At 35.3% G+C, this 23,393-nt stretch overlaps 2 protein-coding genes across 2 annotated transcripts; one reads left to right on the top strand and one right to left on the bottom strand.

Moving 5' to 3' along the window:
- The first annotated feature begins 7,912 nt into the window (after positions 1-7,912).
- Positions 7,913-15,993, top strand: LOC108457961 (protein fluG). The gene is made up of 18 exons (XM_053027372.1): positions 7,913-8,319; positions 8,929-9,180; positions 9,309-9,375; positions 9,713-9,829; positions 9,900-10,005; positions 10,310-10,466; positions 10,557-10,652; positions 10,872-10,920; positions 11,598-11,866; positions 12,456-12,628; positions 12,846-12,966; positions 13,039-13,091; positions 13,182-13,311; positions 14,053-14,198; positions 14,587-14,775; positions 14,891-15,123; positions 15,493-15,635; positions 15,760-15,993. The coding sequence occupies exons 1-18, from the start codon at positions 8,158-8,160 to the stop codon at positions 15,820-15,822; spliced, it is 2,526 nt and encodes an 841-aa protein (XP_052883332.1). The 5' UTR covers positions 7,913-8,157; the 3' UTR covers positions 15,823-15,993.
- Positions 15,994-17,190: 1,197 nt separating this feature from the next.
- On the bottom strand, positions 17,191-23,035 carry LOC108460764 (uncharacterized). Its single transcript, XM_053027373.1, has 12 exons — positions 22,689-23,035; positions 22,170-22,385; positions 20,953-22,074; positions 20,469-20,591; positions 19,754-19,935; positions 19,438-19,669; positions 19,078-19,287; positions 18,727-18,855; positions 18,320-18,388; positions 18,004-18,126; positions 17,800-17,850; positions 17,191-17,707 (listed from the first exon to the last, which is right to left on the bottom strand). Exons 1-12 carry the CDS (start codon positions 22,920-22,922, stop codon positions 17,564-17,566), a joined length of 2,835 nt encoding a protein of 944 aa, XP_052883333.1. The 5' UTR covers positions 22,923-23,035; the 3' UTR covers positions 17,191-17,563.
- Between the last annotated feature and the right edge of the window lie 358 nt (positions 23,036-23,393).

The following is a 23,393-nucleotide window of genomic DNA, read 5'->3' on the forward strand; positions in this document are numbered from 1 at the left end:
GGAACTTACCAAATTACCTTCAATTGATTCTCATATAGGTTTTGTACGTACTTGTATCACTTAATTTGATGGTACTTTCATTCTCATCTTGACTTTTCCCGTTGAACCCTTCGGAATCGCTAAGGATACTCGGATATCACATAAGGCTCATACAATGTCATATCCCAAACATGGTCTTACATGTTACCACATATCAATGCCACTGTCCCAGACAGGGTCTTACACAAAATCATATAACGATGCCAATGTCCCAGACATGGTCTTACATGTAATCACATCTTAATAACCTAATGTCATGACATTCGTATCCTATACTATTCCGAAGGTTCGTACGAGACTTTTGGATATCGAAACTCTATCAATTCTTGCTCATAATCATGAGCATTCAGCATTCAATTCAATTCAAAAATAAATAAGCATTTATAACACAATTTAAGTACGTTTATTAGCATATGAACTTACCTCGTTTGCTATAACGACGAATTAGGTCGACTAATCTGATACTTTGTTTTCCCCCGTTCTAGATCCGAATCTCATTTTTCTCAATCTATATTTACTTATTTAATCATTAATTCATTTAATTTAACACAATTTACACATTTTGGCAAAATTACATTTTACCCCTATTATTTTACATTTTTACAATTTAGTCCTTATCACATAAAATCACAATTTCATGCAATTTCATCCTATCCATGCTTATTCGAATTCTTCTTGTTGCCTTAACAGCCCACATTTTCCAAATAATCACACTTTTAACCACATAATTTCAATATTTCACAATTTAATCCCTAATTTGCATTTTCATCAAAATTTACTTTATAAAATATGAAAATCTAACATCAAATATTCATATTTCACCATTAAACATCAAAGAACACATAAGCTCAACAATGGAAACTATCAAAATCTTTAACAATTTCGAAATCGGATGTACGGGCTAGCTAGATTATGAAGCAACGATCTAAAAAACGTAGAAATTATTAAAAACCGAGCAAAAACCACTCACCCATTAATCTTCAAAGCTTGGCCGAATATATCTTCATCCATAGTTGTTTTTCTTCATGCATTTTCGGTGGTGGAAACTAAATGGTGAATATGACACCATGTTTTTATTATTTAACTTAATTTATTTCATAATTACCATTATAACCTTATTAATTAACCTTGTAATTTTCATTAATAAGGCACATATTAGTCCATTCATAATTCCAATGGGTTAATTACCACCTAAAACCCTAAAATTTAAAATTTCATAACTATTTAATGCTTTTAGCTTATAAAATTCAACTTTTACACCTTAAGCGATTTAGTCCTTTTTACCGAATTAAGCCTTTAAACGGTAAAATTTCTTTATGAAATTTTTACACAATAATTCTATCATGTTGTAAACCATAGTAAAATATTAAAATAAATATTTTAACTTTTTATTTGTGGTCCCAAAACTACTGTTCTGATTAACCCTGAAAACAGGTTGTTACAAAAAAAAGTTAGCGAGCTAAGGGCACTTGGTTAGAATAATTGCCTAGAATCTTATCGGCCCTGTGAAATACACCCCATGTCGTAATAGGAGAAATAAATTTTTCATTTGTCTACGGTGCAGAAGTTGTAATCCCTGCAAAGATTGGTTTGAGGTTGCACAGAACACAACACTTCGATGATGAAGCTAATCAGGAGGCCATCAGGCTCAATCTCGATCTGATTGATGAACTCAGAGAAATGGCTGAAATTAGAAATGTAGCACCGAACAAGTGGCTCGTTACTACAATTCCAAGGTAAAAAATAAGCAGTTCCAAGTTGGTGATCTTATCTTAAGAAATACCGAACTAGTTTACCCGCTTCACAGTAGGGAAAAATAGCTCCAAATTTAGAGGGGCCTTACAAGGTTATATAAAAATAGGTTATGGAACATATAAGCTAGTAAGAATGAAAGGCATAACTGTACCGCGAATTTGGAATGTCTGACATCTCAAAAGTATTATGTGTAAACCCTTACCCTGTGAATGAAGAATCTTTCCCTAACAACATTTGTATCATATTAAGGCTCATAGGATAAAAATCACAGTCTTTAACACAATTAGTGAGAGCAAAGCTCCCAACTATCATATTAAGGCTCGCAGGATAAAAATCGTAGCCTCCAACACAGTTAGCGAGAGCAAAGCTCCTAGCTGTCATATTAAGGCTCGCAGGATAAAAATCGCAGCCTTTAACATAGTTAGCGAGAGCAAAGCTCCCAACTGTCATATTAAGGCTCGCAGGATAAAATTAGTAGCCTCTAACATAGTTAGCGAGAGTAAAGCTCCCAATTGTCACACTAAGGCTCGTAGGATAAAGACTGTAGCCTCCAACATAGTTAGCGAGAGTTGAAAACTCCTAGTTGTGTTATCTTTCAAAATTTTCTTAATTATAAAATAGCTCACAGATTCACATCCCCGGTAAGTTATCTTTTAAAATTTTTTTAAGTATGAAACAACTCGTGGATCCACATCCCCAATTGGTTATCTTTCAAATTTTCTCAAGTATAAAGTTGCTCGCAGACTAATATTTTCAGCTAACAATCTTATTAAGTCTTAAATAGCTTGCAGCTTGTGATTTTTGAAGGTTTTTACTTAAAGCCTTTATAACAACGGTATAGCTATACGACAAATGTGATCTCACAAAAGACACAATGGCAATAGACTATCTAAAGCAGACTTCTTCAATCTCAAATTTTCATTTCATAAAAAAAACAACAAAAAATACAAAGAAATTAGGATGCATTATCTTCTCCATCAGCATATTGGTCAATATTGTCAAGAGGGGTAACATCACCAGCGAAAGGGTCCACATCCTCATTCTCCTCACTTTCAGCTAGATTCTTCTCCAAGAAAAAGTTTAGAGAGTTCTTCCTGGTAGACAAATGGGTTTCACGCAACATCCGAGGGACATAGCATATCAAAGCCTAGCTAGCTCATATCCACTCTGTCGAGAGTACCAAACTCTAGTTAACGAGGATCGAAAGGGCCACTAGCAACCTGAGCGTGCAACATTATATTCATTTTCAATTTCGAAATATAATTCAAAACATTCTTAATTATTTTCTTTTTAAACTTTTCCAGGGCCTCAGATTACTTTTGCATAGTGGCCTCCACTTGGTCCTAGCACTCATTAATGATTTTTTTTCGAGAGTAGCCGCGTGTTTTGCTATGACCTTTTTTACCTCAGCTTGCATAGCCTCATTACTTTTCCTTTCAGCGGCCACCTCACAGGCTAGCCCTTCCATCTTAATCTCAGCAATAATTAGGCACTCTGTAAGATCCTTATTCTTCTTATTAATAACCTCATTTTCTTCCCTCACCTTAAGATACAGCTCGCGAACTCTAACGGCAAGCTCACTCTGGAGGGCCTCTTCATAATTTAACCCCCACCATGTTAACCTCAAAAAACAGGAATTGTAAGGATGAGAACAAGCTTGATGCAGGGGGTACTTGTGCGTTGCTTACCCTCACAGCCACTGGTATAGAAACCCTCCATCATTGGGCCATATCAGTAGGATTGTAAGGGTATTCCTGCGTGCTCAAGTTTCGCACCATGGAAATGAACCCTTATCGCTTCCAACTAGCGCTTCTTCGATAGTGGGTACAAGAAGGGAAACATGAGAAACAATTGGAGGAGTATCCTCAATGGCAATTGACTAGCTAATAGGGGGACTGATAGCTAGCTCACCACTAGAGGACTGGGAGATCCAACCACAACAGCAATAGGACCAATATGGTCCTCTATTTTTTTACTGTGACGCTCCAACTATGCACTACTCCTCTCCTCCTCACTCGTAGAACTGATGCGTACAACCTCTACGATAGTCTTATGTTTCTTGTGAGCACCAATTATCAAAGAGTCAATATCCATAGCCTCGTTAATCTCGCGGAATATACTATTAGTTTCACTTGAACTATCCCTAGAGCTGTGATTGATCCCTACTTCAGCAACAACCCTATGATCAGTAGGAGCAGTTAATAAATTTACACTACTTATCACCTTCCCCTTGTGAATACTCGACGAGAGCAAATAAGCGAAGCTTCATTTCACAGAAATAGAAAACATTAACTAGTTCCTCCGTGGCACCCCACAATACCATGCCTAACTCGTCAAATGAGTCATGATACCACATAAAACTTTTAAACAGTGCACCAAATGATTGGGCAACCTCCACGTTATCACTAGACCTCCACTTGTTAGGGTTGTAATCTTCCAATCAATATTGAAAAGCATTCATCACCGTGATAAGATCCTCCAAAACTAATAGACGCCTAGTGCGAAGCCTTTGAAAATGGGCCACAACTTCGTCTATAGGGAGAGTTTATTGGAATGAACACATGTCTAGGCTCGGCGAAGACCACTTGATTGGAAACATAAAGTGCTCGCTAAGTCTGCTGCAAACTTGGACAAACTTCCCCCTACTTAAAGGAAGGTTGGAACATTAGTTCACAATAATCGTCTTCACCTTTTTGCGAGGAGAGAAGTAATAGAACCCCGACAAGTTCTCTAGATTATGGCTCTTCAACTAATATATATATTAAAAAATGGCGAGCAAGGGAACCTGACTACGCCAAGAACAGTTGATAAAGTACGCCACAGTAATCCACTAAAAAAAGCTCGAGAGTTGGCCAGGTGCAATCTTGTAGTCCTTGAGCAGACTGTAGAAGAAAAGGTATAGTGGCAAGTGGAACCCAACCTCAAGTGCGTGAATAGGAAGAAAGAAAGTTATCTTTGGTGGTTTCGCACAACTGTTGTGACCCGTTTGGGATAGATAACTTGTGCGCAAAATTGGGAAGTTTTATTCCTCGAACAGCCAACACTCTTTGCAGTTCCTCTTGCTTAGTGGTGTAGGGATAAAGCTTCTCTGTCACCAGAACTGGATACAATCATTCTCGCAGTGGACAAGCTGGGACTATCTAGTTACCGATCCCTTTCATCCTTACTATAACTCGAGTAAAAGAAGAAAGCAAAAAATTTTAAAAGAAAAAATGTTTGAAAATACCTTTGTTTCAGGTTGCTGGAAATGCTAAGCGTGAAAAATTTAAGGTTCTGAAGGCTCCCCCTTTTAAAGAAGGATTTCTCATCCTACTCTTTGATGATTCGTATAACCAAAGAAAATCAATGATCTAGATGTGAGCAGATGGAAATGGTTCAACTTTCAATGGAAAAGTACGTACACTCAAAACCCACTCGCTCACGCGATAGAATGATCATTATATATCACAGCTCACAAGCGTACCCAACAAGTTGTATTAAAACTTAACATGATAGACCTAAGGCGCACCACTTTACAGCACCCCTTAGGCCCACTAAGGGGAGAGTAGATTGTTATACACTATTAATCACCGACCTGAGCTTACTAAGGACCTGGGTCTCTAACCCATGACCCAGATAGGTCACACCAGAAGATTGAGTGCGAAGTGAGCCACGAGAGGATAGCAAGGTGAGTGTGCGGACCCTACTCGCATTGCAAGCTCACGGACTCAACTCACAAGGCAAAGCCATGGACCCAGCTAGTAATGCAAGGCCGCAGATATAGCTTATAGGGATTTAGAGAGCTCGTAGAAAGGGTTTAGTGCTCTACAGGCCACCTAAACACGTGTCTAGCAGGTACGGAACCTACCCAGAATGTCAATCCCAAGAACAGAAATGGCCGTGTGCTCCATAGTTACGTGCCCAATACACCTTGAGTTCATAGAGAATGTCAATATTGGAGGCAGCGGAGTCAAGACAAAATAGTGGGGCCCTATCATGAGTTGTCATAGCATCTGTAACAACATGTATAAATACCCAAACACTCCTATAAATAATATACGAGAAAATATTAGCCAACTATTATATATATTAATATTTATTGAACAATTGAATTTTTTACATAAAATAATTAGAAAATTTTAATTTACATCAAATTTGACATGCATGATTTATATGATTGAAATATAATATATGACGATTGGATCGTTAAAATATTAATAGTATAATGAAATACGAAAGGATATAAAACTAATTTAATTTTTCACATGGATCACTCCCTATTGTTATATTTACTAAAACCAATATCATATGTTTTATATGAACAATGATCAAATAGAAAAGAAATCTTATCAAGATTATATAGAGAGTGATATGAGTAAAAAGTAGAAAAACTATTTGAAACACAAGTGGGATAAATCTCAAAATTATATATGAATGTGTAATTTGATACATGAATTTTTATTTGGTGCAATTATTTATATAAAACTTTGATTGTAGGGTGAATTTTTGCCGATTAAGTATTAGCTCAATTGGCATGGGCATTGTTGTCAATGCAAGACGATATGAGTTTGAGTTAGCTGAAGCACATTATTTTCCTATTTATGGGTTAGGAATGGGCTATGGGTAGTTCTATACATTGTGTCAACAAGAACAAATATGATTAGAACCTATAACAAGATTGTTAAAAAAAAAAAACTTTGATTATAGTTTAAAAGTATACATGAAACTTTTGTTTTAAATCAACTATACACACTTAAATAAATACATCAATTTATTTTTATAATAAATATAATCATTTGTGTACACACTATGAAAACTTAAAACGATGCTATATCATATAAAGTTGAATCAGATCAAGACTTAATGTATAAAATTGCACAAAACCAAAATTCATATATAATATTATATATTAAACTAAAATTTATATGTAATTTTGAGATTAAGATTTGTTGAGTAATATTTTCTCGTGTGATATTGATAGGAATGTTCGGGTATTTATACATGTTGTTACAAATGCTATTACAGCTCATGATAGGGCCCAACTATTTTGTCTTAACCCCGCTGCCTCTAGTACTGGCATTCTCTGTCCCTAGTACTGACATTCTCTGCGAACTCCAGGTTTGTTGGGCACATGTCTATGGAGCACGTGGTCCTTTTTTTTAGTGGGACTAACATTTTGGAAGGGCTCCGTACTTGTTGGACGCACATGTAGGTGGCTTGCGGAGCACGAGGCCCTTTCTGCGAGCTCCCTAAGTATATGCAAGCTAAGATGGTAGTCTTGTCCTTAGCTTTGCCTTGCAAGTTGGGTCTGCGAGCTCGCTCTACGAGTGGGGTCAGTGAACTCGCCTTACTGTTCTCTTCGTGACTCGCTTCACACTTAATCTTCTAGTGGGACTTATTCGGGTCACAGGTCAGAGACCCAAATCCCTAGTAGGGCTCGGGTTGTTGAAATATGATGTATAACAAGATTCAAAAAGTGATACATTTTTTATTTAGGATATAATAAAAATGTTAAATATTTAAAAAAAAAAAGCGATATTTGAAGCTTTCCTTTGTTAAAAAGAAATCCTGTGAAGTTAAAATATTAAATCCCACCAAAATATTTATGTTCTCAAGAAGCTATTTTTCTTCATAATAAAAAATAATAGGCTATTTCTTTTTCCTTTTCCAATTCCGTAGATCAAGGCACATGAATTCGAGATTTCCAGACTTCTAGTTACTAATAAAGGGTAAATTCAACGACAGGTCACCCAGTTATAGCCACTTTTCCTTTTTGGTCTTTCAACTACCATTTTTTTTTAATTTGACACCTTTTCTTTTTCAATTCAACTATCATTTTAATTTGATGACCCAACTGTTGAGATTTTTTTTTTTGTGCTTATTTTCGTTAAGTGCTAATAATATGTGATACGAGAGTGATGTGATAATTACAAATCAGTATAATAACAAATTTAATTTTAAACTTTTACATATTATATCAATTTAGTTATAATTTTAAAAATCAACTCTCAAATTTTAATTATAACTAAATCGATATAATATATAAAAATTTAGGGTTAAATTTTTATTGTATTGATTTTAATTGCCACATCACCACTTGATAGAAATAGACAAAAAAAAATCTTAATTAATTGAATGAGCAAATTAAAAAAATTGATAGTTGAGTAGGTGACCATGGATGAAAAAGAAAATTACAAGAATTTAGAAAAGGAGAAAAGTTGAAAAAGAAAGAAAAGTCAAATGAGGAAAATGTTAAAAAGCCATTTTATTGTAGTCAAACCTCAAATGGTTCGCAAAACTAGATGTTGGGAAGTAATTTAACGTCATTTGATTTCCCGGCAGAATAAGAAAAAGAAAATTTTGCGGGAAAGGGAAAGAAAAAGAATGGAGTTTGCAGAGTTGAGAGAAGCCATAGAGAAAATGAAGGTGGTGGATTCTCATGCGCACAGTATTGTTCCTCTAGATTCCTCTTTTGGTTTCATCAATTCACTGTCTGAAGCAACTGGCGACGCCTTATCCTTTGCTCCTTACTCCCTTTCTTTCAAGGCAATGGCAGCCACTCTCCTCCTCCTCCTCCTCCTTTTATTCTTCTTATTTTTTAATCTTATAAATCAATCTGTTTATTTTCATTTCCAATGGTGACTTAATGTCTGTTAATTCTTTGACTTAATACTATAAAACAGTGGTGGAAACTTTTTTCTTTTTCTTTTTCTTTTGGTGTTAAGTATTGCTGTTTGTGTGAAATTGTTTTCCATAGTTTGAAGCGACGTTCAAATTCAATTTTCCTTTTACTATTTGTCTATTTCTTTAATGCTTTGTTTCTAATTTTGTTCCATAGATTTATGAATCTTACGTTTTAAGCTTGTTTGGTTCTCAGTTTAATAATAGATCTGAAATAGTTTGACTTTGCTTTGACATTTTCTTGGATCGTTAAATCTGCTGGTTGAAAGTTGAAAATGAATAAATGAATATCTGTTCAAACAAAACCTTTATTCAAAATGTTAAAGTGCAGCTTTTTGAATAACAAAAGTGTTCGGTTTTACGTATCATAGACCAACTATGCTATAATTGTAAATAAAGTCAATCGTCACTGCCTGATAACTTTGAAAAAGTAGGGCTCTAATCTTTTGTTCTGAGACAGTTTGGTTTTGACAGAGGAATTTGAGGGAGATTGCAGAATTCTATGGCACGGAGTCATCATTGGATGCTGTAGAACAATATCGCAGATTGTCTGGATTGCAAGCCATTAGCTCAAAGTGCTTTAAAGCTGCAGGAATCTCTACTATTCTTATTGATGATGGACTGAAGCTTGACAAGAAACATGACATTCAGTGGCATAAGAATTTTGTTCCATTTGTTGGTAGGATACTCAGAATTGAATCCCTGGCTGAGGAGATCCTTAATGGGGTAGGATCCCTTCTTAACCTTCTTTTTAACTTTTTATTAAATTCTAGTAAATATTATCATTGATGGCAAGTTCATTTTTCACATTTTTTTATATCTTTGGCGTTGTTACAACTTACATATGTTTACAGGAGATGCCAGATGGATCTACCTGGACATTGGATGCATTCACCGAAACATTTTTGAAAAGCTTGAGGTCATATCCTTTCAGATAGTTGTAGATGTTTGTAATAGTCATTTTCCATTACTCACACATATGTGGCTTGTAGAAGATAGATTTACCATCACGGCTTTACCACTTTTTGTTCATCCTGTGACCTGCTCATTCTAACTGAAAGACAGCTACTTCCATGGTTCTTTCTATTGATTTGAAATTAACACATCATCTGCAACATCTAATTGAAGCTTTAGGGACAGTTCATGTAACTTCGGTTGACTACCAGTGAAAGATTATTGAGTTTGGCCTCCCTAACTGGTAAGGATGAATAGATAAGAAGAGCTTGCTGTCCTAGCTGGATTTCTTAACTCACTGTTACAGTTGCAAATGAGATTGTTGGGTTGAAAAGCATAGCTGCATACCGCAGTGGTTTGGAAATCAATCCACATGTCACCAGGGAGGATGCTGAGATTGGTCTTTCTGAAGTTTTACAACGTAAGTATACTATAGCCTCTGAATTGGACTTTTTACATTTATTAGTGGATATAACAATTTTCCATTTCAGGTGGGAAACCTGTACGAATTACAAATAAAAGCTTAATTGACCATATATTCATTCATGGTTTGGAGGTAGCTCTACAGTTTGATTTGCCGTTGCAGCTACACACGGGGTAAGATAAGCTTTTACATTGTTAAATATTCCCCAACTAAACCCTTGTTGATTGTTAGGAAATTGAGGAAATGAACTTGAGTTGGATTGGATAGCAATCTGAAAGGGGCCCTGGCAGATGAAATTAAAGTTTATATCAAATTAGTGGTTGGTCTCTATGTTGAAATTAGCAAGGTCCAATAGGCAGCTCATCCATTCCAAGTTCTTCTCCTTACAAGTGAGCTATCAGGTTGCACGCATGCAACCCGAATGCACTTTTAGCATCTTTTTCCTTATTTCTCGTGTTTCATTTCTCTCACAACTAGCTTTGGAGACAAAGATTTGGATTTACAGCTAGCCAATCCTGTTCATCTTCGAACCCTTTTGGAGGATAAAAGATTTTCCGGGTGTCGCATTGTTCTTTTGCATGCATCCTACCCGTTTTCAAAGGAAGCTTCATATCTAGCCTCTATTTATCCCCAGGTGAAAATTCTACTCTCTAGTGGATCACCTCATTCTTTAAACTTATTCAATCTTCCATGTTCCTTTGTATGTAATCAGTCGTACTTTCAGGTTTACCTTGACTTTGGGTTGGCAATTCCTAAGCTCAGTTTTCATGGGATGATATCCTCAGTCAAAGAACTTTTGGAGCTAGCTCCCATAAAGAAGGTGAGAACAGTCGCCCAAAGGAAATATTGAGAATCCGTACTCAGTGTACAGAAGTTTTTAAGAAAATGAACATTTGGTTTTTAGATAACCACACGACTCATTAAAGAGCTCTATGCTAGTTCATACAGTGAGGAATCTGTCAATAGACATGGTTGATTCTTTTTATATGTACTCCAAGTTTGTTTTATTACTTATTGATCTTAAACGCAAAAATTGCAGGTCATGTTCAGCACTGATGCAGTTGCAACTCCTGAAACATACTACTTAGGTCAGTCGAAGTTTCCATCTGCACATATCATAGAATGGCTGGAGAATGATGCTTCTGATTGTATTTCATTCTACTTTTAAGAATCTCATGTCCAAACCTGATCACTCGCATCATGCCTTTAATAACATTTTTCATGATGGGTGTCATTCTCTCTCTTAGATTATTATTCTGTCTGTACTGCTGGTGCTTAAAAATTTGCATTGCACCAGGAACAGTTCTAAGTGCTAGAAATTTTCAATTTTTCATATTCTTGGTATTCATTAAAAATTCTGATTAGAAAACACTGAATTACCATCTAAAATAGCCCTTTAATATCTTTAAAGAAATAGTTACTCCCTTATAGAAGCTTGTTTTTTTCAAAGTTTATATATTCATGTACACGAAGAGGTTTTGCTGTGTGAATCTGTCTCGGGATTGGCAGGTGCAAACATAAATTTTATTTCTTTGAGGAACGAGTTCGTTTCCATGCAGGTGCATGTATTTGGCATGGTCCTCACCCTTCACTGTATTGACAAAAATAGACTAATTTGTTAAAGCATTGGAAAAGTCTAGAAGCCTTCAATTGTTTGAGGGTTTATTTGATAAAACAAATTCTGAAGTAAATTATTAGATTTCCTTGTCTTACTCAAAATAGAATCCATGTGATGACGAGGCCTAAACCTACTCCTTTGTTTCAGGTGCCAAAAGAGCGCGAGAAGTTGTCTTTTCTGTTCTACGTGATTCATGCATTGATCATGATCTCTCAATCACTGAAGCTATTGAAGCATCCAAGGACATCTTTGCCCAGACTGCTATACAATTATACAAGATTAATATAGGCAAGGAACTAGTAGGTTTAAAGGCTAGTAAATCTCCTAGCTACGTGATAGGGACAAATGTTCCAGAACATAGTGTTTCCTTTGTTCGTATTTTATGGGCAGATGCTTCCGGACAGCATAGATGCCGAGTAAGGTTTCTTTTTCTTCGTAACTCTCAGGAAGAAATATAAATTATTCCTTTGCCACTATCTGAAAAACGAGGAAACTCAAAAACTTTACTAAAGGGAATTACCAATTTTGATGAGCAAACCTATAACTTCTAAAAATCAAATTAATTTCCTTTTCCCTCTATTCTTCGGATGCTACCTTAGGGATCATATGCTGGCTGGTTTATGCATCATTCACCTAATAGTGCGAAAACATTAATCTGTTTTGAATTTCTATATCCTGTTAGTTCCTATTGCAAGTTTTATGTTGTAGTTATTCTGCCAGCAATTGGACTTTATTACTCCAAAATCGAAGCTAATGGTTTGGTTGATCCTAATAGCAATATGATGCCTTAATGTCACATTGGAGGAAAGATTGAGATCATTTTCATGCTATATAATTGTGCCTTAGGCTATATTTTCTTTCTTTTATCAGGTTCTATAATTATATGGTATGTACTGAATAGTACTATTGTAGATGTCATTTGTTCATGGAGTGTTCTTGACTATTTGTGACTGTAAGGGTAATCTGCAATTTAGCCGTTTCTTCTTAATTTATTTGACATTTCAGGTTGTCCCCAAGAAACGCTTTAACGATGTTGTGAGGAAAAATGGTGTCGGTTTGACATTTGCATGTATGGCAATGAGTTCTGCTGTTGATGGTCCAGCTGATGAGACTAATCTAACTGGGACGGGTGAGATTAGACTGATGCCTGACCTATCGACTTGGAGGGAAATCCCATGGTACTGGATCTTTGAGGAATAATATCTGGTTTACCACAGTGGGAAATATTTCTATCTACCCCTTCAATACCTTCACAATTTTACATGCGTTTGCATCATTTAGTATTTCCTGTTTTGCTTTCATATCTTTGACATGAATATCTCTTGGTTATCGTTGCTAACATTGTTAATTTTCATTATGCCTTTAAAGTAATGTTGGTACCCTCTTCCTCAATAGGAAAAAACAAGAGGAGATGGTTTTGGCTGACATGCATCTTAAACCTGGGGATGCATGGGAGTATTGCCCAAGAGAGGCCCTACGAAGAGTTTCAAAAGTTCTAAAAGATGAATTCAACTTGGTACGTCAGGTGGTATGTCATGCATATGTTAATGGTGAATTCACGCTCAATTAATGAATTCTATACATGCAGGTAATGAATGCAGGATTTGAAAATGAATTTTATCTCTTGAAAAAGCTAGAAAGGTGGGTGACATAGGCACTTCCCTTTTTGTTGTTTTAGCAGCCTTTAGCTCTGGTTAATTATAATGAACTTTTCCCCTTGAAAACTTGCAGAGAGGGGAAAGAGGAGTGGGTGCCAATTGACTCAAAACCTTATTGCTCCTCTTCTGGATTTGATGCTATCTCCACTTTATTTCAAGAAATTGTTGCAGCTCTAAATTCCTTGAATGTTGCTGTTGAGCAGGTATAGATGAGAAGTCATGTTCTTGATATCCACTATCACTGGAGGGACTTTCATCAACTGATACTATGCGGCTGTCATTAAATTTATTCATATTTTACCTGACAATTAGTTTGTCTTCATTATGTCTGTTATTTAGTTGAGTGTCTGCATTAAGACACAAGTACATAATCCAAGATAAGAATAAATGTGCAGAGATCAACCGAGTTTGCCTAAGTACCCATTCAGGTGTTCTTTTAGTGTGAGTACATGAGGTATACTGAGATCATTGCGATTGTTCATGTAGCCTACTTCCAAATCAAAGAATCTTTGGTTGTGTTATCCTTTTCTAAAATGTAACAAATTTCAACACACTAAATGCATCCCTTTTCTTACAAGTGGTTAAGAACAAAGGTCTACTATTTGAACCTTTTATGAGTTGCCAGGCTTGCAGAAAACGATTAATAAACAATCATCGGTAATGGATCCCTATGGTAATAACTTTAGATGATGGTATAAGCAGTTTATCATGCAATAATTATCTAGAAATTTTGTTTCTTTTCTCAATTATGTTAAGTTTCTATAATAACAAATAAAAGTAGAGATCCAGTGGTTTTATTCCTTTTCCTTAACGGGGAGCCATCATTTTCTCTGGTTTCCTTCGTCCCTCCCTCTCCTGAATGCTGCTTTTTTGTGCATCTTAGGAAGTGAAAAGTTGAGTATTACTTGATTCTCCTGGCTTACTTTAGCTTTGAAAATTTACAGATGCATGCAGAAGCTGGAAATGGTCAGTATGAAATGGCTTTGGGGTACACTGCTTGTACATATGCCGCTGACAACTTGATTTTCACGCGCGAAGTTGTTAGGGCTATTGCAAATAAACATGGGCTGTTGGCAACGTTTGTCCCCAAGTAAGTTGTAACTTTTTCTTATTCTGACCAATGCTTTCTACCTCCTCTTCTGGTCAAGGCCTATAGTTTCTGATATTTTTCGCTTTTGCTTTGGATGAAACTCAAATGGTTCATTAAAATATTTATTTTGTCATGTAGTGGTATTGCAGATGAAGGGTTTATTGAATGTCTACTAGTATATCAATTTATGCTTTATCATTGCAACTGAGTTAGTGTATCTTTCTGATTATATAATAACAAATAGATATTATGAGAGACTCGCCTGATAATCATTTGAATTGAGCTAAACTTCATATATTAGTCAATGCTGTGAGGCTTTCCTGCATGTTTTGCCCTTAACGTTAGAAACTTGGAATACCCAACATTTTAACTATGTTTCTCTGCCCAGGTATGCTTTGGATGACATAGGTTCTGGATCCCATGTGCATCTCAGTTTATGGCAGAATGGACAAAATGTTTTCCAAGCATCTGATGCATCTTCTCAGCATGGAATGTCTAAAGTTGGAGAGGAGTTCATGGCAGGGGTTTTATATCATCTTCCCTCAATTTTGGCATTCACAGCACCACTTCCAAATAGGTTTATTCTCTACTTCTTGCACACGTGTATTTGCTGCACGTGATAATATTACTGTAATGCATTCATGTATTCAAAATCTAATTTGATTTTATGTTCAACTTTTATTTGTCTTCAGTTATGATCGCATACAACCTAATACATGGAGTGGAGCATATCAATGCTGGGGCAAAGAAAACAGAGAAGCGCCTTTGAGAATTGCATGCCCACCTGGTATTCCAAATGGATTTGTGAGCAACTTTGAGATCAAATCTTTTGACGGATGTGCAAATCCACACTTGGGATTGGCTGCTATAGTTGCTGCTGGAATTGATGGTCTAAGACGGCATCTTCATCTGCCTCAACCTATTGGTAAGATTGCTTTTTTTTTTTTTTTTGTTGGTATTTACAGATTTTTCACTGCATAATAGCTTTTGTTATCAGAAACTTTAAACAGATTGTGCTTAAACTCTTCATGTTGCTTGAAGTACCACTGTTAACACATATTTGGACACAGTTATTGAAAAGATTAGAAAATATTGGAGCCAACTCATGTGGACACATATCATATGTAACCCTCACGTCAAAGTCCAAATAACATAGCTTTTGACACATACACTGCATAAATTGGTTAAAAAGTTAATCTGCAAAAAGTAATGGTCTTCGACTGAATATTCCATTACTGCTTGAAATCTATACGCTGACATTACTATCTCAATGCAATTTTTATGAATAAAACAGATGCAAATCCAGCTACACTAGAAGGGAAACTACCGAGACTTCCTAAATCACTTTCTGAATCTTTAGAAGCTCTTCAGAAAGACAATGTCTTGAAGGAGCTGATTGGTGAAAAGCTTGTTGTTGCTATAACCGGAGTTCGAAAGGTAATTTCCATCCACGTTAACCTGAAGGTTTCATCTTAGAAAATTTTAAATTCATGAATGCATGCATGATCTGTTCCATGTTCTGCCTCGATGCCTAAATCGAAATACATCTAATGCATTGCAGGCAGAAATTGAGTACTATTCGAAGAACAAGGAAGCATACAAACAACTTATTCACCGTTATTAAGTTGATGAATTAATATCCAAGCAGTTGGGGGAAGTGTAAGGAGTTTTGTCACTCTTCCTCTTTATGCAATTATGAGGAAATAAATTGATAGATGATGCTAATCATGGTTAATAACTTTGGGGTGTTGGCTACTTTTACATTTTTATATATGCAACATTTTGTTGTAGAAAATGGTTTATCTCCGTTATGTTTCTTAAGCTACTTAATCCATTTCTCTAGGTTGAATGACTTTCTCTTTTACAAGGGAAGATTTTTCACAGTATTACCATTGTTGAAATTTAAGTTAAAATGAACTTATTGAAATGAAGTTCGTTCTAAAATTAAAATGTCATGGTTTGACATCAATTAATTAAGTTTTGATGAATTAAACTAATAAGAATAGAAAAGTAAAAAATATTAAAATTTTCGAGATGTATATTCAATACGCAAAAATAATGAGTTCATTATAACTTATTATATGATACATAAACAATGTAGACTTTAAGCTTCACAAGTGAACTTAATAAATTATTATTATTTAGTGCACATAGATTTTAAGTTTCACAAACTCTTTAAAGATTAGTATTTGATGTATGGATAGTGTACATTTTTTATTCTACAAATAAATTTAAAAGATTATCATCATCTTGTTTGAAAAGTTTAAAAATTCTGATGTATTAATTTAATTTGCCTTTAATTTTTCTATCTAATATTTTTAAGTAAAATTTTGTCATAATTTTCTCATTTTGAAAAGATAAATCCGTAAAAAGAATTTGTAATTGCGAGCTTATGCTTGTAACAATGAAAAGAAGTGTTAATATTTAGTAAGTGAACCACCTTCAAAATTGTAATTTACCTTTTTTTATATTTGTTTTATGTTTTATTTTATTTTTATTAACCACTTGTTAACCCTTTTATCTTGAAAACTTTAAAAATTTTATTAATAATGTATTAAATATTATTTTTAAAAAAATCCTAAACCAAAACTAAATCATTTCAAAATTGACTTGCATAGATTAGCGATTATAACTTTTACCAACACTCATTTAACATAAATTTAAATCATGATGCCCCATCCCTAGTATTATATATGAAAAATAACACTTCAGGATTTTATTTGTAAGAACTATAATTATTGCAAGATTTCTGGAAAACCGTAATTATTACAAGATTATACTTGCAAGGACAAAAACACTTCAAGAAAGAAAAGATTATTGTACTTTATTTTTTTTTAATAATACAATATAGTTATCTCAAGCCACATACCTCAAACATGATCATTTTTTCATATGATCTTAAAACCCTAATATTGTTGAAATTAAAAAAATGAATACATACCGAAATGACATCGAATAGATAATTGAGTTTGAATCTAACATCTATGACCCCTTTATTAGGATCAACCCCCATTATACTAATATATAACAATGAACAATTTCTGTTACATCAGATCATTGAGTCACCATTAAGCAGTCTATTCAAAATCCATTGGACAGCCATAATTGTATTATAGACATTGTTATAATAATAACAAAACCCTTCTTAGTAGTCATTCTGGCCCATAAATATAAGCAAACTGGTCATGAAAACTTCAAAATTTCAATTGGATGATGATCTTCGTATATTACAGACAACTGAGGCAAATAAGAGAACTTAGAATACAAAAATATGCTTCTTACCTGAAGCATGAAGATCATTCCGGGAAGCACTCTCTAAACCTTAAAAATAAAGAATGAAAGTATTGCCCATGTTGGAGATCAGTCTATTTCTTCTGTTTCTTCTTTTTTCTGTTTTCTGTTTTGGTCTCTGTTCTTGCTTCTAAACGTTTCGACTGCTGCGAACGAATCTCTAGCAACTTCGACTTTGCATCTCGGAATAAAGCATCTGATCTTGAAGCCATCAATTGCTGAAATCGAAGGACACATAAGGGCGGAAAATAAGTTTTAGCCTTTTTATTAGAAATTTAAGTGATGATAGTGGAAATGCCATTTTACAAACCTTTAGATGATTCATTGCTGCAAGGTTGAAACCAAGAGTATCTTTGCATTCCTGGGAAATTCGAAAGGTTATGTCATTGAAATGGATCCTTAAAGTTTACCAATATTTAAAATTTGTTAAAGGCTGCTAACTGCAGAACTGAACGTTCTTGTTTCAAGGGAATATGCAGGTTCAAGACAAGTATAATCCAAAGTACATATTTACCTTAACTCGTGCATAAATAATCTCCTTTAGAACAGCCAACACTGGTCTGGCAGATGGGGTACTAATTAACTGACTATGATGTATCTGCAACAACACTGTAACAATCCTGCAAACCAGCTCAACCTGTGCAAACAAGATATATTGTAACTAACAACAGTAAGTACCAAATGATGAGTGCTCAAATGCATAAAACATATGCTTTCGTAACATCAATAGCTTTAGTGTTTATCTCAAAGAGAATGCATGGTGTACATGACACACATCTATTTACAAAAACATCCAACCATAAACACATTTATAGCGCAAGGTGGCCAACCTTGTCTGGATTTGAAGTCCAGTCCTTTGTATAAGAGAGCAGCTTGAGAGCATCTGAGAATGGTAATGCCTGGGCAGAGAACAACTTTGAGTCAGTAAGATAAACATTAAGATGCGTAAAAAATGAAAGGTTCCTATTCATGATCTACCGCAATCCTGAAGTAAAGTTCAATTTAACTTCTAGACAAAACAAAGATAGTCAAGCTTTCATATATGAATTTTTTTTTATTAATTGTGAGAAGCTGAATTACTAACTTGGCTATTGACATGGCAGGAATATGAATAGAAACTCAGTTTAAAGCTGCTAAATTTTCAGCATATGCGTGGTATTTGGTCCTATTATAAGGTAAATAATTAACTAAACAAGTAGAAAATCATGGACTGCAATCCTAAGACACACTTAATTACCAGTAAAGTCTGCTCCAGATCATTGGTGCTAATATTTGAAAGAGCACGAAGTACATAATCAGATGGGGACAACCCAAGCATAATCATATTTGGCTGGAATTCAGCAACTTTTCCTCTGGCTTTCTCATCCTGAGATACAACATAGTAAACATATAAATTGCAACAACTTTCTTTTTCTTTTCTCCTCTTTCCTTAGGGGAAGAGAAAATTATTAAAAGCATAAATTAATGAGGGTCAAAATACAAATTTGGCATTCAAAGATAGATACCACTCCTTTCCCAAACTTAACAAGCTAGTTAAAGCCATAAACATATCAATTTAGAACAAATGAACAAGGTAAGTGAAAAATACCTCATGTTCAGCTATTCGTTTCAACTCCACTTCTGCCACATCTAGTGCATCAATAATTGAATCAGTGGCTGTCAGGGTTTCCAAAGTTCTCTTCCCTGCTAATGCAACAGCTCCCTCCTCTGGAAGTTCTTCCTTTGGTATATGTTTGTCTTCAAATGTATTGTCAATGTCAGCCTCGAAAATTTCCTCCAATCTTTTCTCTTTTTCTTCCTGCATATTCAAGCAACGGTAAACACAAAAAGAGAATCCAGCTCTAAAGATAATCACAAATGCAGTAAGTAGAACTAGCTTAACAACAGCATTCTCCTTCCTGAGCCAAGAACTTCACTTTCGGTACACAGAAAAAACGTTTGAAAGTACCTCAATAAAAAAAGGCTCCTCAGTACGATCCCAACGGCGAATGGACCGGTCATGAGATCCTGTAACAACAAAGTCACCACGGTTGCTGACTGCAAGGCACCAAACATCTGCATGATGCCCTTCAAGAGTTAAAAGCAACTCAAATTTATCGGCATCCCAGTACTTTACAAGGCGATCTTTCCCCACACTAAAAATGTAATGTGTGTTGCGGACAAACTGAACTGCCATAACACTGATCAAATACCTCATCAGAATTGGTGATTAAAATGTTCAGCAAAAACCTCTTGCATTTCATGATAATTACCATCATACGAACCTGTCAGCATGAGCAAAGATGGATTTGTGGCAATCACCAAAATCCAAGCCCCAAATCCTCAAATTCTTGTCTGCGGATCCAGTTACAATCAAATCTCCGTCAGATGAAATATCCATACATAGGACAGGAAGTTTGTGGCCGTATAAGGAAAGGAAAAATTTGAGTGAGTCCATAAAAAGAATCTGCATAAAAGGGAAAAGAAAATCGTCATTATCAAAATGATAATGCAAAACAAGTTGACTTGCAAATCCTAAATGATTAAGAGGATAACACAATGTCATGCATGCTATAATGAAGTTAAATTGCAGAGAATGCTATTCAGTTTATTGAACTTTATTTTTTTTTTTTTCACCAGAAGCTTCTATCAGAACATATTTGGACAGAATCTGAAAACAAAAATTTTTAAAATCAGCAGATTTTATTAGCACACATTAGTCAATATTTGTAAGACATGATAAGTGCAGGAGGGGATGCAATATCACTTCTAGCTCTCAAATATAAAACATGGGATAAAAAAGGTTCCATACAGTGAAGAAGTGAGATGAAGGAACTAAATTATAATAATCGACTTCGTGTTTTACAAGTTGAGCGGAAAACTACGTGATGCTTCCATTTACAAATTATAGAAAAACAATAACAGAATAAATTCACCAAGACAAATAAAAATGGACAAAGAAAATTCAAAGGAGAGAAGGATAAGTCAGATTATTTCTACCTTCACAGTGCAATCCAGCAACGCAACAGCAAGATATTTAGCATCTGGGCTAATGGCAACCACTAGAACATCATCATTCATTTTCATTGTCCTTACATTTGATATAGTAAGGCATTTAGAATCCTGAAAATCAACAAGACCAATCTAGCATCACTCATCTGTCAACTCAACATGACAACTACATTCATAATAAAGGATGAGTGATACATTCCACTACAGAATGTATAAAGGCAAAGCTAAACAAGCTGAGCTTTGAAGCAATAAATCAAAAGTTAGTCACTAATCCCGAAAATCAACAAGACCAATCTAACATCACTCATCTATCGACTCAACATGACACCTACATTCGTAATAAAGGATGAGTTATACATTCCACTACATAATGTATAAAGGCAAAGCTAAACAAGTTGAACTTTGAAGCAAAAAATCAAAAGTTAGCCACTCAAAAAAATTTAAAGAGGTTGTGAAGGTAGGAGGAACACACTTGACCAGGTTTCTGCTTGATTTGGTATTCCCAGAACTTCACATCATGGTCTGCACTACCGGTAACAAAACCATTTCCATTTGGAATGGTAGCAATTGACCTTAGGGAGCCGCCATGAGCTTCAACAACTTCACTGAGAGTACCACTACCAATGTCAATAATTTCAATTTTCCCATCCTTAGTGCCAACCATTGCATACTTGTTATGAGGTACAATTAGGCCACAGAGTCCATAACCAGAATCAATTGTTCGTAGGCAAGAACCAGTACTTGGATTCCAAATCTTCACAGCATTGTGACAGGTTGACATCAAAAGAGTATTGTCTGAACTAAGTGTGACACTTCTAACATCAGAACGGTGTCCTTGAAGCTCAATAGCGAGTGTTTTTGTACTAGAACCACTTTCAATTGAATAAAACTCCAATAAGTTATTATTCAAAGACAATGCTAAAGTAGCTAGTGAGGTCTTCGGAGTGACTGGACAGAAAGAGATGGAACAGATCTTTTTGCTGGCTCGAATAGTTTGAAGGAGCTTAAAAACATCAGGAACTGCAACAACCAAGACATTGCCAGCTTCTTCAGTACCATGATTTGCTTCCACATTTTCAGTCGCTTCAACTCCCATTTTTGCAGATTTCTTCTCTTTCTTCCTATTAAGTCTACGTTTTGCTTTGCGCTTGGATTCAACTTCATCCAATACACGGAATATTTCAACCGTTTTTCCTGCTACCTGACACGCAAGCAAATTTCCAGACTTGCTAAATCTCACAGTCGCAACCCTATCCTTACTTTGCCGCTGAATTTCACCAAAGGGCTTTAGAACTTCCCACTTATTTTGAGTAGCTGACTCACCATCATTCCCAGTTTCAGGCCCAGTTTCATTCACCATAGATTCTCCATTCATCAACTCATGCTTTACATTGTAGAATCTGAGTTCAAGATCTGCTGAACCAGTGACCAAGTATCTTTCATCTGGGTCAACATCAATAGACCAAATTTCACTATGATGGCCACTAATTATTTGCATACAATGCTGAGTTTCAAGATCCCATACTCTCAAAAATTTATCCTTGGAAGAACTAACAAGTTTTTTGCCAGAATCAAGGAAAACAAGGTCTGTGATCTGCAAGATGTAAAATGCAAAGACATTAAAACATATAAAAAACAAATAACACGATACTTTGTTAACTATAATAGAAAAACTAACAAATGATAAACCTGATCACGATGCCCACGAAGGCGAAAAAGACCTGTCTCACCAACCACATCCCACAATATAACATCATTGTCTTTACTTCCAGAAGCAAGCAAAGATCCAACCTTATTGTACCTTAAAGCAGTCACAGCCCCCTTATGTCCATTCAATGTAGTCTCACAACTTCCTTTATCACAATCCCAAATCCTTATACTACCATCCGCATAACCACTTGCTACCTGCAATTTCAATCTTTTTCTGTCATTCATACTTATTTTCATGAAAATCACTATAAATTCACCATCTAAAAACAATGTGAAAAACCTTAAGACCCAGTTGGGTTGTCACTATTACAACTTACATTTTATAAAAGTTCCTAATTTATCAACGCGAAAACAATAACATACATGCTTATCATTCATTAAAATATACAATTTCACTTACAAATAAAAAATTAAGGTTTTGCTTCTCTGAAAACTATAAAATAAAACGGAGCATTCATTATAATAATTGATAATGGAAGAGAAAACTAAATCTTTTACCAGTGAAGAAGGGGCGGAGGCGACACAGGTGACGGCGAGGGAGGGGGCACGAGAAGAAAGAGAAGGAGATAGAGTTTTAGTGCAGACGCCTTGACGGACGTGCCAAATACCGAGCTTCTCGAGAGCCGGAGCGAGTAGGTGCTTGCCTGAGCTGTCGTATGTGATATTGGATTCAACGGATACAATAACACCGAAGGAAGCCGCCGGCTCGTACCTTAGGTAGGATTTCACCATGGTCCGCCGCCGCCGCTGCTGCCGCTCTGCTTTTTGCTCTGGCGGTTTGGGTTTTTCTTCAGCTCTTGAGGTTTAACAGTGTCAAGGGTTTAAGCAAAGGTATAGTTCTGTGTTTTTAAGGATTTTGATTTGTAAATGGGCTAATTTAAAGCCCAATTAATTTAATTTCGGGTTTCAATATGAACGATGAACCCAATCTCTTCCTTTTTCGGGCTTCACATTACACATTTCTTCCTTGCACTCAGAGACTAAGAAATTATTATAAGTTTTTTAAATATTAGATAAATATAAAACTTAGGTATCTATCACAAGTTTAGTTTTACGTTTATAAAATTATTTTTTTATCATCAAAATTTTATGTAATAAATTTATAAAAATTAAATGTGATTTTAATTGAAATGACAAATTTGAGATAGTAACAAGTATGATATTATGATTCTCATTACGTGTATATATTTTTCTAAATTTATA

The sequence above is a fragment of the Gossypium arboreum genome, chromosome 4, assembly GCF_025698485.1.
Source record: "Gossypium arboreum isolate Shixiya-1 chromosome 4, ASM2569848v2, whole genome shotgun sequence".
Taxonomy (NCBI): Eukaryota; Viridiplantae; Streptophyta; class Magnoliopsida; order Malvales; family Malvaceae; genus Gossypium; species Gossypium arboreum.

Bases quoted from the DNA above. Each gene is read 5' to 3' on its own strand.
- LOC108457961 (XM_053027372.1), top strand. From the start codon at position 8,158: ATGGAGTTTGCAGAGTTGAGAGAAGCCATAGAGAAAATGAAGGTGGTG. The intron at 9,830-9,899 runs GTAAGTATACTA...TTTCCATTTCAG, and splicing joins TCTTTCTGAAGTTTTACAAC to GTGGGAAACCTGTACGAATT. The intron at 15,636-15,759 runs GTAATTTCCATC...AATGCATTGCAG, and splicing joins CTATAACCGGAGTTCGAAAG to GCAGAAATTGAGTACTATTC.
- LOC108460764 (XM_053027373.1), bottom strand. From the start codon at position 22,922: ATGGTGAAATCCTACCTAAGGTACGAGCCGGCGGCTTCCTTCGGTGTT. The intron at 19,936-20,468 runs GTAGAAATAATC...CCTTTTATGCAG, and splicing joins TGCTGGATTGCACTGTGAAG to ATTCTTTTTATGGACTCACT. The intron at 18,856-19,077 runs GTATTTTTCACT...GTTGTATCTCAG, and splicing joins AACGAATAGCTGAACATGAG to GATGAGAAAGCCAGAGGAAA.